Here is a 14617-nt window from a genome sequence, read left to right as displayed (position 1 = left end):
ATTTCAGTGTGATTTCCTGGAACTTAACTATTAGCACCATGGTTTTGGAAGATGCCAAGTTATCTCTAATTCTAAAAAAAAAAAAAAAAAAAAAAAAAAAAAAAAAAAAACATTATTTATCAACTGTTGGGAGTTGATTTTCTCTTTCTAAAATTAGGTCCTGGGGATTGAACTCAGGGCATCAGGCTTGGCTGCAAATGCCTTTACCTGCTGAGCCCTCTCTCCAGCCAGTCCCTCTGATCCTTATGCTGATTGTTCCTGTTGGAAACGGGCTATAGGCTAGCCCTCTCCCTCAGACAACATGGTCTTGAGAAGAGAGCTTAGCCAAAACCTCAGCACCCACTAAGCTTGTGCAGCAGGCATCCCTGAGCAGGACTCACTGTGCAACCCCGGGAACTGGACTGTCTCATTGACTGGAAAGCACTGACAATATCTTCAGGATATGCGTGTGGTGTTTGGCACCATGGGATTGTGCTTTCACCGTTATCTGAGTAAGAACGGAGACTTTCCTGGCACTTCAGAGTATCTGCCGAGCTCAGATAGGCACCTTCAGCCCTGTGATATTCTCAGCTGTCCAGTTGCTTCAGAAAAGAACCCACAGCCCCTGGACTCCTTGCTGTCTCCGAGAAGATGTTAGAACCAGGTTTAGAAAAACAGCTCATCTGTTCCAGCTTGGCTTATCCAGTTCAGCAGGCACATTCAATAGTTCTGACTTCACTGAGTAAATTCAGACTGTTGGTTATTAGTTCCAGAAAACCCTCCCTGGCCCTCAGCCTTTCCCTGTCTCAGGCAGAGTCCCTCATCTACCTGTGCCTTTGCCTTCCTGTGGCCCATTCCTTTTCTATGCTGTAAACTTTAGAATTGGAGCTTATCGTATGGATTGTTGCTCACAGTCTCACTGACAAAAAACAAATAGAAGTATACAAACACATAAGCTAAAAAAAGCAAAAGTCTTTTTTCTGTCTTTTCCTACTTCAGTCTCATTCCTACCAAGGAGATCATCCATAGTGTTTGTTACATATCCCTCCAGAACTGTCCATCTTCAAGAATGATGATGCTAATAAGAGTATCAACCATTGAGTGTGCCCAGGGTCAGATGCTGACCACTTTTCATGAATGTTCTTAAGTCAGTTACAAGACATCAGGCCAATAAGATCCATGTTAATTTTGTGGCCATTTCCCAATAGAAGCCACAATGGAACCTACTAGATGGAAAAAAAATCAGAATTTGAACCAGGTAGGCTGACTTCACAGCCCATGCTCTTCTGTTATTTTGTCACTTGATTTGGTTTTGGAATTTGGAATGTGGTAAACGTGTTTTCATACTCACCCACATAACCTGATTGCTTTTTTTAAAGAGGGGTGTGTGTGTGTGTGTGTGTGTGTGTGTGTGTGTGTGTGTGTGTGTGTGTGTGTGTGTCACCAGCATGTGGAGGTCAGAGGACAACTCGGTAGAACTCTGGGGATGGAACTGAAAGGCAAGTGTCTTTTACCGAACCATCTTGAAGCTTCCCCAAAACACACACACAGACACACACACACACACACAGACACACAGACACACACACACACACACACACACACACACACACACACACACACGTACGTTTGGGATTAGCTACCACTATATAGCCCAAGCTGGCCTCAAACGCATGACCACCCTCTCTGAACCTCTCTGATGCTAGGATTTCAGGAATGTCCCACTATATACAACTATTGGGTTTGTTTGTTTTTTAATGTTGCTTCAATATTCTATAAAATGCAGTTAGCCATTCTTTCACCAAAAGAATGGGTCTTAAATTTCTCTATTTCATCAAGTCTAAGATTCTTTTATGGCTAGAAGCATCCAATTTCAGAGAGATAAAATGTCTTAAATGTGAATCCTGGAATTTGTATAATTAGAATCAATGCTTCAAAAAAGCATGCTTGTATCTAATTTTCATGTGTGAATTTTATAGTAATTCACTAGAAGTAAAATTGTCCATAAAAATGAAGATTCTTTTTTTTCTTTTTTACATAGATACTGTCAAATTCCCTCTAGAAGACCATATGTCAGTCATCAGGGTCACTGGTTCCCTTTGAAAAAATGTTTCACATTACAGGTAATAAAAAATAATACTAAATAAATGTTCAGTGGATAAAATGCAAGGCATGGGTTAGCAAATTCAATGCATTTAAAAACATAAACATACAACAATGTTTTTTGTTTTTGTTTTTTTTTTTTTAAATTACTGTGTCAGTCGGGTGGTGGTGGCTCACGCCTTTAATCCCAGCACTTGGGAGGCAGAGGCAGGTGGGTCTCTGTGAGTTCAAGGCCAGCCTGGTCTACAGAGCGAGTTCCAGGACAGGCTGCAAAGCTACAGAGAAACCCTGTCTCCAAAAAAAAAGAAAGAAAGAAAGAAAGAAAGGTGGAAGATGAGAACTTTTTGGTAAAACGGTCTGTATTTCTATTGAAACGCTAACTACTACCACATTTTATGCATAATGTGTTCAATGTAGTTCCAAGGCCCCTTTCAAAATGACTTATCAAAAGGCCATACTCTCAACTTAAAACTAACAACAAAAACTCACTGATAACGCCAGTGTTTTTAAGCCACCAAAGCTCCCACAGGAAAAAATAAATCCTAGAAATTTTAAGGTCTATCCATTTTTCTCAAGCACCAGACAGATGATCTGCATCCCCCTACCTTAGTCTACAGAAATTCTAACTTGGTAGAGTCCTGACAGGCTGCTGTGCTTTTGAAAGAGCACTAGGTTATTCTTATACACTCTATAGTGAGAGTCAGTGCATCCAAGGGGGGGAAACCTAAATGTGTTTTTTTGCTTTGTTTTGTTTTTAAGATTATATGCATGAGGGGCTGGAGAGATGGCTCAGGGGTTAAGAGCACTGGCTGCTCTTCCAGAGGACCTGGGTTCAATTCCCAACAACCAAATGATGGCTCATAACCATCTGTAATGAGGTCTGGTGCCCTCTTCTGACACACGCAGGTGCAACACTGAATACATAATAAATCTATCTAAAAAAAAAAGATTATGCATATGAAGATGGGCGGTGGTGGTGCATTAATTCCAGCACTTGGGAGGCAGAGGCTCCCAAGTGGATATCTGTGAGTTCGAGGCCAGCCTGGTCTACAGAGTGAGTTCCAGGACAGCCAGGGCTACACAGAGAAACCCTATCTCAGAAAAAAAATAATAAATACGTGAATGAGTGCGCTGCTCGCAAGTACGTATGTGCACTACGGAGGTCAGAATAGCGCGTGAGAATCACCTGGAACCGAAGGCGCCAACACTTGTGAGCCCGGAACCGAACCCGGGTACTCTGCAAGGACCAGCGCGCCCAACCGCCTTGCCATCTCTCCAGCTCATGGTTTCCTAACCCGAATTGCCCTTTACAAACACTGCATTAACTGGAGAGTGTACCAACTTGAAGCGAGGTGGGCGGCACCGTCAATGGCATCCTCCAGTGCCCTGTCGGGAGCGGGACGAGGAGGGCGCGCGAGCGCCTCCTGCCGTCCGTCAGGAAGCTCGTTCAGGGAGCGGCCCGGAACGACCCACTGCGACTGCGCGCTGAGCGGCCGGAGGAGGCTCGCTCCCAGGACGGAAACGGAAGTGTCGCGTGCTAGCCTCCAGCGCCCAGTCCCCAGTCACCATCCTTCCTTCTCGGGGCCCGGCCGGAAGCGGAAGTTGCTAAGGGGTGGGAGAAGTTGCCCGACAAGTGTCAGGTTACGCTCCCGCTCTCGTTGGAGTTCTAGCAGCCGCTGCCGGAGCAGGTAAAGCGGGGCTCGGCGAGCGCGCGCGGCCCGAGGGGCGTGGTCCGCGGTCGGTCCCGGGGGTCCCGGCCCGCCCCTTCCCGCTTCCCTGTGTCCCCTCAGACCCCCGCCATGGGCAACACGAGCAGCGAGCGCGCCGCGCTGGAGCGGCAGGGCGGCCACAAGACGGCGCGGAGGGACAGCTCGGGGGGCGCCAAGGATGGGGACAGGCCCAAGATCCTGATGGACAGTCCCGAAGACGCCGACATCTTCCACTCGGAGGAAATCAAGGTGGTGAGTCGGGGGACGTCCGAGCCCTCTTGACTCAGGTCGAGGGCAGGGCCCCTTTGCTGTGTTCCCGCCACATTCCCATCTCCACACCTGGAGGGAGCTGGCCGTGTCACAGCTCTGTTTGCTGTCCGGGAAAACCTGTGCCTAATTACCTACCAATAGCAGAGTCGCCCAGGGCTTCGTTGAACATCATTAAGGAGAAAGCAGCTCTGGGACCGAGTTTCAACTAATTAATTAATTCTTAATTAATTAAGAGCCGAGCCAGCTGTAATTGAGCACAGGCGTCTACTTTTCTCTTAGGTGTAATTGATTGCACTGCTTTGCGGGAACTTTTCCTTAGCTTCAGGGCTGACCGGCTTGTGCAAAAGTTGGGTTGGGAGTTTCAGGGTTCGTTTTGGAGGTAAAACAAGAAGGAGCACGTATGTTGAGCTGAAAAATGAAGTTGACCAGCTTGACTGCCAGAGGTGTTTGGGTCTGACACTTTTGGTGCACCCCTGCTAACTCTTTTAGATCCGGCGGTTGTGTTTGAGGGGGTCAATGGCCAAGAGTCACTCTGAACAGCAGCCAGCAGCTAACTGCTATCCGACTTCTGCATTACTGAGATAATGACCTGGACTTTAAGCAGACCAGAGTATTTTTTTTTTTTTCCAGGCCAAGCTGAAAGTTCCTGCTTGAGCCACATTCCCTTAACTACAGTGATGTGGCCAGGGCTCCCGGCCCAGTCCAAGGACATTGGAGATTCTAGTGGAAAGATCTAATTCCTTAGAATAAGTTGCAGTTAGGAAGGTTGACTCTGACCAGCATGTTACTGCCTTGTTGCCTATTAATCCCGTAACTTTAAACAGGCTAATGGCCTGGTCACTCACACTCCGATCCCCCCCATTGAGCTAGGCAGCCACATTATTGTTCTCTGGATCTTAATTTTGAGTCTAATTTGGAAGAGCCTGCATCTTGTCACTGTAACTTATTCCCTGGGCTCGCTGCTTTGGGGGAAAGGTGTGTGCTGTGATCTTTGGAGTGCTGTTTTCTCCACTGAGCTGAGATTGTCCCCACGCCTAGAAGTAATTTTGGCCCAAGGCTATTTAAGAGGAAGTAAGTATTTGTTGTGGCAGGTGTGTAGTCAGTGTGCCCTCTGCTCTCTTTGCCAGGAGCTGAGTAAACTTTCTTTTTAAGAAGGGATGGGTGTTGTTGCTGGAGACACAGGATCTGGGAGGGGAGATTTAAGTAACATTCCTTTGAATTGGCTGCCCAGTCAAGTCAGAAATTCTTCCTGTTACCCCAGTTCAGCTTTGTGGCTACAGTTAGTGGTCACTCAAAAGCACTGGTTCTGAACCTGTGGGTCACAACCCCTTTGGCAAAACTCTATGTACAAAAGAATATATTTACATTATGATTCATAACAGTAGGAAAATTACAGTTATGAAGTAACAAATAAAATAATTTTATAGTTGGGGATCACCACAACTGGAGGAACTGTGTTAAAGGGTGGGAACAGGAAAGTTGAGAACCGCTGCTCTAAAACTGTTGCTGCTCTAAAACTGTTGATCTGTAGCACAGATCCAAAGACTGAAGACATCTTAGATAAGAGCAGATCCTGTCTGCAAGTGAAGGCAGTAGGACCTTCCCTGAGCTCCCTTTGGGGCCTTTTCCCATCCTAGAAATCTAGTCTTTGGTTTTTCTTCTGTCTGAAGAGCTGTGTTTCACCCCAGGGCTGGATGTGTCCCTTTCTCTCATGTTAATAAACTCACCTTGGATTCATGGCAATCTTTTTCCAAGTAAGCCTTACAGCTTCCTCTAGAATTTTTGTGAAGTCTAATGGCAGTGATGGTAGCTAACGATTAAGCACTGACTGTGTGTCAGACCAGTCTTCACAAACTGACAGAAGTGGTTATTTTTATTATCTCCATTTTGCAGGCAGGGGAACAGATGTAAGTCGTAGTAAGTGGCAAGAGCTGCCTGACTAGAGCGTTTTGTCGCTCTTAGATAGCAGTCCTATGTGAGGAGGTTGCCTGACCCTGAGTAAATGGCTCTGCTTCTTAGGCTCCAGAGAAGGAGGAATTCCTGGCCTGGCAGCATGATCTTGAAGTGAATGATAAAGCCCCCGCCCAGGCTCGGCCAACTGTGTTTCGATGGACAGGGGGTGGAAAAGAGGTCTACTTGTCTGGATCCTTCAACAACTGGAGCAAGCTTCCACTCACAAGGAGGTAATGGGCTGGGACTCCAGTTCTCTTGTTGCTTTAGCTGTGTATATATTCTTGTTTCTAAAAGATCTCTGTGGCTGAATAGCATAAAGGATATTTTTGTAAGATGTTGAGTGAAAAAATATTTTGTTTAATGAGTTACAGAGTTCAGATCTCAAACCCTAGACGTCACTGTTTTTAAGTGCATGTTTTTTAAAAGACAACAGTATGTCAGTGGAGAATATTTCTGAGCCACACTCCGACACTCAGCTACACATTTCTTGAAAAAGTTGTTCCTGGTGCAATGGAGAGAGTGCTGGGCTGGGAACCTCAGAGGTGTAGATCTGAGTCCTTACTACCTGCACTAAATAGTCACTCTGTAAGGGACTATCGGCCCTCCCTTTCTTGCTCTTGGAAGGTTGGAAGGTACCTGCTCTGATGACATTAGCAAGGATATACTGAGAGACTTCCTCAAAAACCCAATGTGGATTCTGTCTCAAGAGCTCACCAGAGGCCACTTCTGGTAAATAAATGAAGGGAAAAACAGCACCCTGCTGTGCCATGCCTGGTGGTTGTCAGAGCCCCTGTTTTCCCATGGTTAACATTGAAGGAGGCAACCACTGGGCCCAGTTGCCTCGAGTTAGTTCAGGTCAGGCCAAGAAACAACAAGTTTATATATATGTGTGTGTGCCCTGTTACACTGGTCATCTCCCTGTTCAAGGAAAACTGACAAAGGGAAAGCTAGGCGGCTGCGTCTGTCTTTGTGGGCCCCCTTCCTGGCACCTAGGCTGCAGATTGAAAAGCATGAATTAACCATTTGTTGACTTTTCAGTGTTAGGATCCTAGGTTCCCAGTGTCTGAGCAAAGGGAGTTTTCTGGAAACCCTTGCCTCCTGCTTTATTAAGTGGCTTTCCTAGGTTGTGACCAAGAATTGTCTGAACTGGCTGAACATGTCTGCTCTCCTGCAACCGAACCCTTGGTTGTACCTGGAGTCAGAGGGCAGCCCTCTGAGCTGAAACACTTGCTTCCTCTCTTTCTTCAGCCAAAATAACTTTGTCGCCATCCTGGATCTGCCCGAAGGAGAGCATCAGTACAAATTCTTTGTGGATGGTCAGTGGACGCACGATCCTTCTGAGGTACTCTTCCTGCTGCCCCCGGCCCTCTGGTGCCCACATAGCTAACACCAACCACTTCCCCTGTGACTTCTGTCAGGTGCCTCTCCCTTCATGTGGCTCCGAGTTAGATAGCAGCAGTTGCCAGGCCATTGGTATAATTGACCAAGCGTAGCTAGCCAGGTGGTGAGACCATCCAGCCAGGAATTCTAGTCCTCTGAAAAACTCCACAGACCTTCCATGTTATGATTTCTGCCTGTCTGTCTCTTCCCAGCCAATAGTAACCAGCCAGCTTGGCACAGTTAACAACATCATTCAAGTGAAGAAAACTGACTTTGAAGTATTTGATGCTTTAATGGTGGATTCCCAAAAGTGCTCCGATGTGTCTGGTATGAACAGTTACTTTATCCCACATGTGTGCAGGCTGGGGCTGTGCAGCCTGGACATACATACTCTGTTTCCCTTGCCTCTCACACTTGAGCAAGAGCTGCCCGACCAGGTGGACGGTTGTAGCTCTCTGGGCCACAGAAGTTCATTTCTAATTCTGTCAGCTCTGGCTGTTGGCGTTTAACCCCAAAAAGTCACTGCCCCGTCTTGTGGGCTATTCTATAGTTCCACTTGGCTATAGGAACAGAACCAAACTTGATATTATGCCCCAGGTGAGGCTGAAGAGGCCCTAGAAGACACTTGGGTCAGTAATGAGCTAGCACCAGGGAAGCTGCCAGCTCACTTCCCACTCTAGTGCCTGGAGAATTGCAGGCTGACAGGTGATAAACGACACCTCAATGACCTTGGCTGTCATTTGTGCAATCCATTAGCACCTTGTCAGGCTTCTGAGAGAAAGTGGCTGCCTATAGAAAACAGACTGCATAACACAACTCTCCTTTCTGGAAGCCAGTTCTGCTTGGTCCTGGTAAACAATCTTATACCCATGGAGCTTTCAGGTGACTGCGGTCCACCCACACCCAATAGGAAGAGACCACCTGGAATGTCACAGGGAGTTATTGCAGATGGCGGCAGCAGCTGCAGTTTCTCCTCTTGTATGCAGAGGCTGCTTCCTGGGCCCTATGGGAGACAGTAAAATGAGTCTTGAGAAAACAGATTCTGTTCCGTTTACAGATTTCCCACCATCTCCTGGGTGGGTCTGGAGGTTCTGTTTCTGGGATCTCTCACTATTTGTTTGTGACACCACAGCTGTAAAGTGACTGGTGGGCTTCACTGGCTGTGGCTAACAGGTCAGGTTGTGGATCTGGGTTAGAAATCTAAAACCAGTGCTTTTTTGTTGGGATCACTGGCTGTCCCCATATGACCAGTCACATGTTTCCAAATAGGCATGGAGGCAGTGTGCACACTACTCCCACTGGCTGACATGGAACTTGATTTGCACACTGAAGCATGCTGTCTCTGCTGCTGAGCCCTCTCCAGCTCTAATGCCTAATACCGTGTGCTTACTCCTCATGGCTCCGTTTCCTGAATGCTTTTCTCAGTGTTTCTGCTGTAATGTGTGGTTGGATCATGTAAGGGGAACATGACCTAGAAAATGATGTTGAGAAAGTTGGCAGTTCTGGACCAGCTTAAGGATCAGGTGACCAGAACCCATCCTGATGTTTGGATAATGGCTCAGTACCTCAGCCAGCCAGATGTCACTTTGAGCTGTTTCTGACACGCACTTTCAGAGACTTCCTACTGTGCCTATATAGTTAAGATACCCCGACCTGTCTGGGTGGTGGTGGTGCAACCCGAGTCCCAGCACTCGGGAGGCAGAGGTAGGCAGATCTCTGTGGGTTCCAGGCTAGCCTGGTCTGGTCTACAGAGTGAGTTCCAGGACAGGCTCCAAAGAAACCCTGTCTCAAAAAACCAAAAAAATAAAAAAAGGAATCCCAGACCTGAGAGTGTGGAGCCAAAGAGCCTCTACTTACTTATTTTTGATATGCCAGTACCTCATTAAACCTATTTTATTCTGCCTGGTAGAGCTTGTAGCTTAGGCTAGGCCACTTTTCCCTATTTTGAGCCTTGAACTTGTGGCGTTTGTCAAACCCAGCCTAAAGTAAGAAGGAAGCCTTTCTTCTGACAGGTGAGGTTAGGTCATTAGGAATGGCCCCCCGCTAGTGTGACCCAGACTGTCTTTTCATTGGAGCATCTCAGTTTGCCATTGAGAGAAATGAGCACCCAAATTCCAAAGGTGTTCTTTTTTTGTTTTTTTTAAATCTCTCTGTTCTTCCTTTTTGGAGCTTGAGTGTCTTTGAAGAAAATACAGATCTGTATTGAAGGAACACGGACAGAAAGCTAGATGATGATACCATAATCAAATGCAACTCCCAGAGCTTATGGTCTCAGCATGTTTTGTTACCATCTCCCAACAGAGCTGTCCAGCTCCCCTCCAGGACCTTACCATCAGGAGCCTTACATCTCTAAACCAGAAGAGCGGTTCAAAGCCCCACCCATCCTCCCTCCACACCTGCTGCAGGTCATCCTGAACAAGGACACGGGCATTTCTGTGAGTACTTTGTCCAGATCTCCTTCGTGGTCATGTTCATCTGTTTTCTTTTCTGCCCACTTCTTACGAAGAGCTCTTCTTACAAAGAGCTCATGTGTTTTCCATTGTTGGGAACTGCCATGGTCCTCTGACACTGAGAACATAAGCCACTGGTGAAAGGTTGACACCCGTTATATTTAAATTTCATGAGAAAATATTTAACCACCTCTTCTTGGTCAGCTAGATCCTGGAATTCCTCCTTCAGCCATAGCATTTTAGAATTGAATTTTAATTACCAAGTGTTTCGGAAATATCGGTCCTCCTGGGTCAGAATTTGAGCTATCTTAACACATTTCCTCTGAAAAACTGTGCAGTGGCCTGCAGAAGGGAAACATGGAGCCTGGCCCTTTAGCAGCCAGCTGTTTCTAACAATGCCCTCAAGATGACTGACCCACTCTCAGGGTGCCTACACTAGAACATGCTCCAGTCTCACTACCCATCCCCAGCAGTCACTGGGGATTAAGTTTCCAGTACATGAAGTTTAGGGGACACAGTCAAACCGTAGCAGGTGCTAAAATAACCACGCCACTTGACCCTCCACCCAGAAGTAAACTCCACATGGCAGTGAAATCAACATGACTTTGAGGTGGCTTCCCTCAGAGAAGTCACTGCTGGGCCACCAGGGCAGTTTAAAGACTCCCCTTTCTTAGGCACGGAGAGTCCAAGTACAGAACAGCTGGTGTGGTCATCTTTGTGTATCCAGGAGAGGCTGCTGGGCAGAACCAGCAAACTTCAGACTGACCCTGTGTCCAGTGCTAAGTTGGCAACACCTCAAACGTGCAGCCAGTGGGGTCTTCAGGGACCTTTAGCCGCTGTCCTGGAAGATTTGGGTGAGACTTGCTCCCCTCCCTCTTCTAAAACAGTTCAGAGGTTGGAAGACATTCAGCACCCTCCACAGCTAGGAAGGCAAGGGAGACATGACTAGGGATAACCCGTGCCAGGCCTCCTCTGACACAGGCAACCCTGGGCTCTAACAGACCTGTTTCCAGTTAGGGAATTGTTCTCCATGTGGTCTTATTTAAGCTTCATGGTAAAGAGGCTGAGGTACAGAGACAAATGTTGAGTGGCATCCCAAAGAGAGCGCTGAGCTCACTGTCTTGGAGGGTTTGAGAAATCTAGCACATTGTTGTGTGATCCACCTGCTCTTGCAATTGTTTCTCATATCCAGAGAGATTCTGTACCTTTTGACCAGTATCTTTCCTGTAACTATTGCTCTGTCTCCTATTTTGCACATATGGTTTTGTCTTCCTGTGCCTGGCTTATTTAATGTCCACAGAATTCATCCATATTGTTACAAATGACAGAATCTCCTTCCTTCTTAAGACTGAGCCACACATCATTGTTGCAGTTTCTTTTCCTGTTGCTGTAATAAAATATTTGACAAAAGCAATTTAAGAGAGAAAGGGTATATTTGGATTTGTAGTTCAGGGTTTAGTTTATCCTAACAGGGAAAACAGCAGTGGGAGTTTAAGGGAGGTGGTCTCATTGCATCCATACTCATCCATAATAAATGCGCCGTGTCCCATCCAGGAAATGCTGTTGAGGTGGCAGTTAATACTGCCACCTCATTTGAAATCCACTTATCCATGGTTTGTTGTTCCACATCTTGGCTATTGTGAATAGTGCTGCAGTGAACATGGGAGTATTGATGTCTCTCCAGATTTCATTTCCTTTGGATGCACTCATGCATTGCATGCACAGACTCATGGGTTGTGTGTGTCTAACTTAAAGGATCATACATAATGTTTTCCATATATGATACCGATTGATGGCTTATTAACAGCACAGAGTAATCTTAGTGGTTTTTAACCACACACAGAAAATGATGAGTATGTTACTGATCCAGTGTAGGAATTCCACAGAACTTGCATGTCCCAAGCATGATGTGCTCAAAGTATTAGTTAACTTTTAAAAAACGGCAGATTAACTGTAGTTCTTGGAAACCTCCCAGCAGCAGTTGACTGAAGCAGCATTTAGCTGAGGCTCTCGTTCTCCTCCTGCCAGGCCTGCCCAGCAGGGGCTCTCAGGGAATGTGTGACAGAGCTGTTAGCCTCTGAGATGCTCAGCCTGACTGGAGGACAAGTGCAGTGCTGGGAAGCTCGGCTGCCAGGGCAGGGCTAGGACTAAGACCTGGCTTCCCAGCTCCTCCACCTCCACCCACCCCTTCCCCAAACCACAATGTACTCTTCTGTCCCCAGACTCTGTCTAACTGCTGCAGCTCATTAGGATGCAGCCTGCCCCTCCCAAGTCCACACTCAGAGCCCTCAAGATGACCGAGAACAGCATGGCGAAGGCCGTCCAGCTTCGTTTTGGAAGGCCTGGTCACACCTCCTCAGTTCTTGCCTTCACCCTTCTGGGATTCCTGGATTGTTGAATGATGTGAACACACCCTTCCCTTGAGACCTTGACTTTGAGCCACCACAGACTAATTGCCTATAGTTAGTTAGTTAGTTAGTTTGTTTGTTTGTTTGTTTGTTTGTTTTTCAGTGCATTTTCTTTAAAGTTGGGAATGTGCTATCTGGCCTCTTGAGGTGGAAAGGTGTGGCAAGGCATAGTCCATGTGTTCACTTCCAGAGTCACCTACTGTTATCTGCTTCATTACGATTTTCCCATCTGCTTCTCAGGGCCATTTAGTGCACAGCATATCTTGTGTTCCATGAAAGCATTTCAGTGGGTCCTTGGTCTTCTACCTCTTCTGTGTAAGGATGGGGCTGGGCAAGCTTGACCAGAGTATTCCATTGTGTTCTGGTACATGGTAGTTCCAACCTTCTCAACTCAACTGCTGTCTCCACAGCCCTTCTACTGCCCAGCTTGGGAAGACAGGTCAAGCTGAGAGCCAGTCTGCTCTTTGGCTGCCTGGCCTGTGCCATGAAGTAAGGGAAGAAAATCGTCTTGACTTCAAGTCTTATTTGCTTATGTCTCCCTTTGTTCCCTCAGTGTGATCCAGCGCTGCTTCCAGAGCCCAACCACGTCATGCTGAACCACCTGTATGCACTCTCCATCAAGGTAATGACTTGTCTGGCCTTACAGTACTTTATGAGCATGTGCTCTGAGGACCCATCATGCCAGGATTGGGGTGTGACAGGCCCTGGCTCAGGCTCTGCCCAGGAGTTTCTGTTTTCCTTAAGTTGTGGTGATTCTCACGTTCTCTGAAGTTGGAGTACCTGACTGTCCTGTCTTGGTCATCTCCACCCTCATAGGACGGAGTGATGGTGCTTAGTGCAACCCACCGGTACAAGAAGAAGTATGTCACCACCCTCCTCTATAAGCCCATCTGAGATGCTAAGAGCCAGCCGTGGACCACAGGGACAGCAGGCAGCACTGGGCTCTCCACGTGCATGTAGACCCTACTTCACTCTCTGGGACATCTTACCCCTCCCTAGTCCTCCTTGAAGGTTTGTCCAGGCACAGCCTCTAGAAGAGTCCAGAAATGGGATGGGATGGCTGCCTGCAGTCCCAGAACTGCAGTGCATGAGGCTAGTGTACTCCAGACATCATCCCCTCAACTGGCCAGAGATGTCTAAAGCCAGACCTGAATGCTGGCACCTTGCTAGTAAAAACTGGGGAGCAGGGACTGAAGCCACACAAAAGTCTTCATCGTCTGCATCCAAGGTTGATGGCCTGTCCCTGCTGAAGCCTGGCCATGGATGTAAGCAATATTCAATCTTGCCTGTCCTTCCAAATCAAAGCAGTAGATTGTAGAATCTATGGGAACTCAGATGTCTGATTTCCAGATGCAGCTTTGCAATTGTTGCCCGACACTGTGTGCACTAAGGACCTTTTATAACTACAGTGGCTGGCTCTCCAGTCCTACCTAAGGCAATAAGTCACCCGGATGAGACTGTAGATCATGTGACTACACTCAGCAATAATTGTTCTCAACACAAACTTCAAAACCCACTGCCGTATTCTCCATTAAACTGAATGATCCTGAGGACTGGCCATCATGGGAGGTTGTTCACGCTTTCCTTCAACTGTAATGGTGACAGTGTTTCCATGACACCTTTGTCAAAGCACTCACCCTCCTTTCAGTTCCAGCATGTGCTATTTAGCTGGGGACCCATGTCTCTAATGAGCAAAGGATGTCACAGTGATTGCTATTGCTTGTTCTAGAAGAACTTGAACCCCTACAGCAGCCTGCTATATTCCCAGCAGGACGATGCCCTAGGGATTAGTGTGAATGACACTCATCTTGGTTTCCATAGTGATACCACAGATGTGCCCATTGGTTATAGGTTCCTGTCACCTGTCAGCAGAAGTTACCATTATATCCTTCGTTCTTGCCAGAGAGGTGAGAACAAGCTCAGTGATGTCCAGTATTTGGCTAACCTGAGTTTGGGTACCATCTGTTACTGTTTTCAAAACACTGAATTGCTGTCATCTTGATGTGTAAGTTTCAATAAAGATTTGTAAAACTAACCAGAGGAAGTTGAGATTCTATTCATTTTTTTTTCCCCCAGAAAAAATGAGAACTTCCAGGTCTGCTCGGTGCTGCCTTGTAGCACTCTAGTGAATGGACAAGACAGTGTAACGTCAGCTCCTTAGGAAATCTAGAAACCCATGCCTGAGGCCAGAGACCAGGGCATTTTAGAGGACAAGGTTCCTGGAACATGAGCACAATTTCACATTCACACTTACACCGTGGCTCATCTGCTGTGGTCTGACTGTCCCATCCAAAGCTCATTTGTCTGCACTGTAGTTTAAAAGGTGCTTTTTAAGATGTTGGGTCATGAGAGCCAACCCCCCAAC

At 46.9% G+C, this 14617-nt stretch overlaps 2 protein-coding genes across 3 annotated transcripts in view; both read left to right on the top strand.

Annotated features, from left to right (window-relative positions):
- The window catches only part of Tmem233 (transmembrane protein 233), a 47198-nt gene extending 43575 nt beyond the window's left edge, over nt 1–3623 (top strand). The window contains exon 3 of the mRNA XM_027413787.2: nt 3431–3623. Within this exon, the coding sequence (XP_027269588.2) occupies nt 3431–3623 (193 nt within the window). The remainder of the gene's footprint in view (nt 1–3430) is intronic.
- Prkab1 (protein kinase AMP-activated non-catalytic subunit beta 1) lies at nt 3618–14287 on the top strand. Of its 2 annotated transcripts, none has more exons than XM_035443261.1 (8): nt 3618–3770; nt 3873–4040; nt 6081–6244; nt 7263–7356; nt 7607–7721; nt 9696–9829; nt 12806–12874; nt 13069–14287. In XM_035443261.1, exons 2-8 carry the CDS (start codon nt 3882–3884, stop codon nt 13144–13146), a joined length of 813 nt encoding a protein of 270 aa, XP_035299152.1. In that variant the 5' UTR covers nt 3618–3770; nt 3873–3881; the 3' UTR covers nt 13147–14287. The 2 variants fall into 2 exon arrangements, with proteins under 2 accessions (XP_035299152.1, XP_027269995.1); XM_027414194.2 differs by having other exon boundaries at nt 3619–3770; nt 3873–4043.
- The last annotated feature ends 330 nt before the right edge of the window (nt 14288–14617 follow it).

Source organism: Cricetulus griseus, chromosome 4, assembly GCF_003668045.3.
Source record: "Cricetulus griseus strain 17A/GY chromosome 4, alternate assembly CriGri-PICRH-1.0, whole genome shotgun sequence".
Classification (NCBI taxonomy): Eukaryota; Metazoa; Chordata; class Mammalia; order Rodentia; family Cricetidae; genus Cricetulus; species Cricetulus griseus.
Note: the sequence above shows the minus strand (reverse complement) of the source record. Positions and strands in the feature narration are given on the sequence as shown.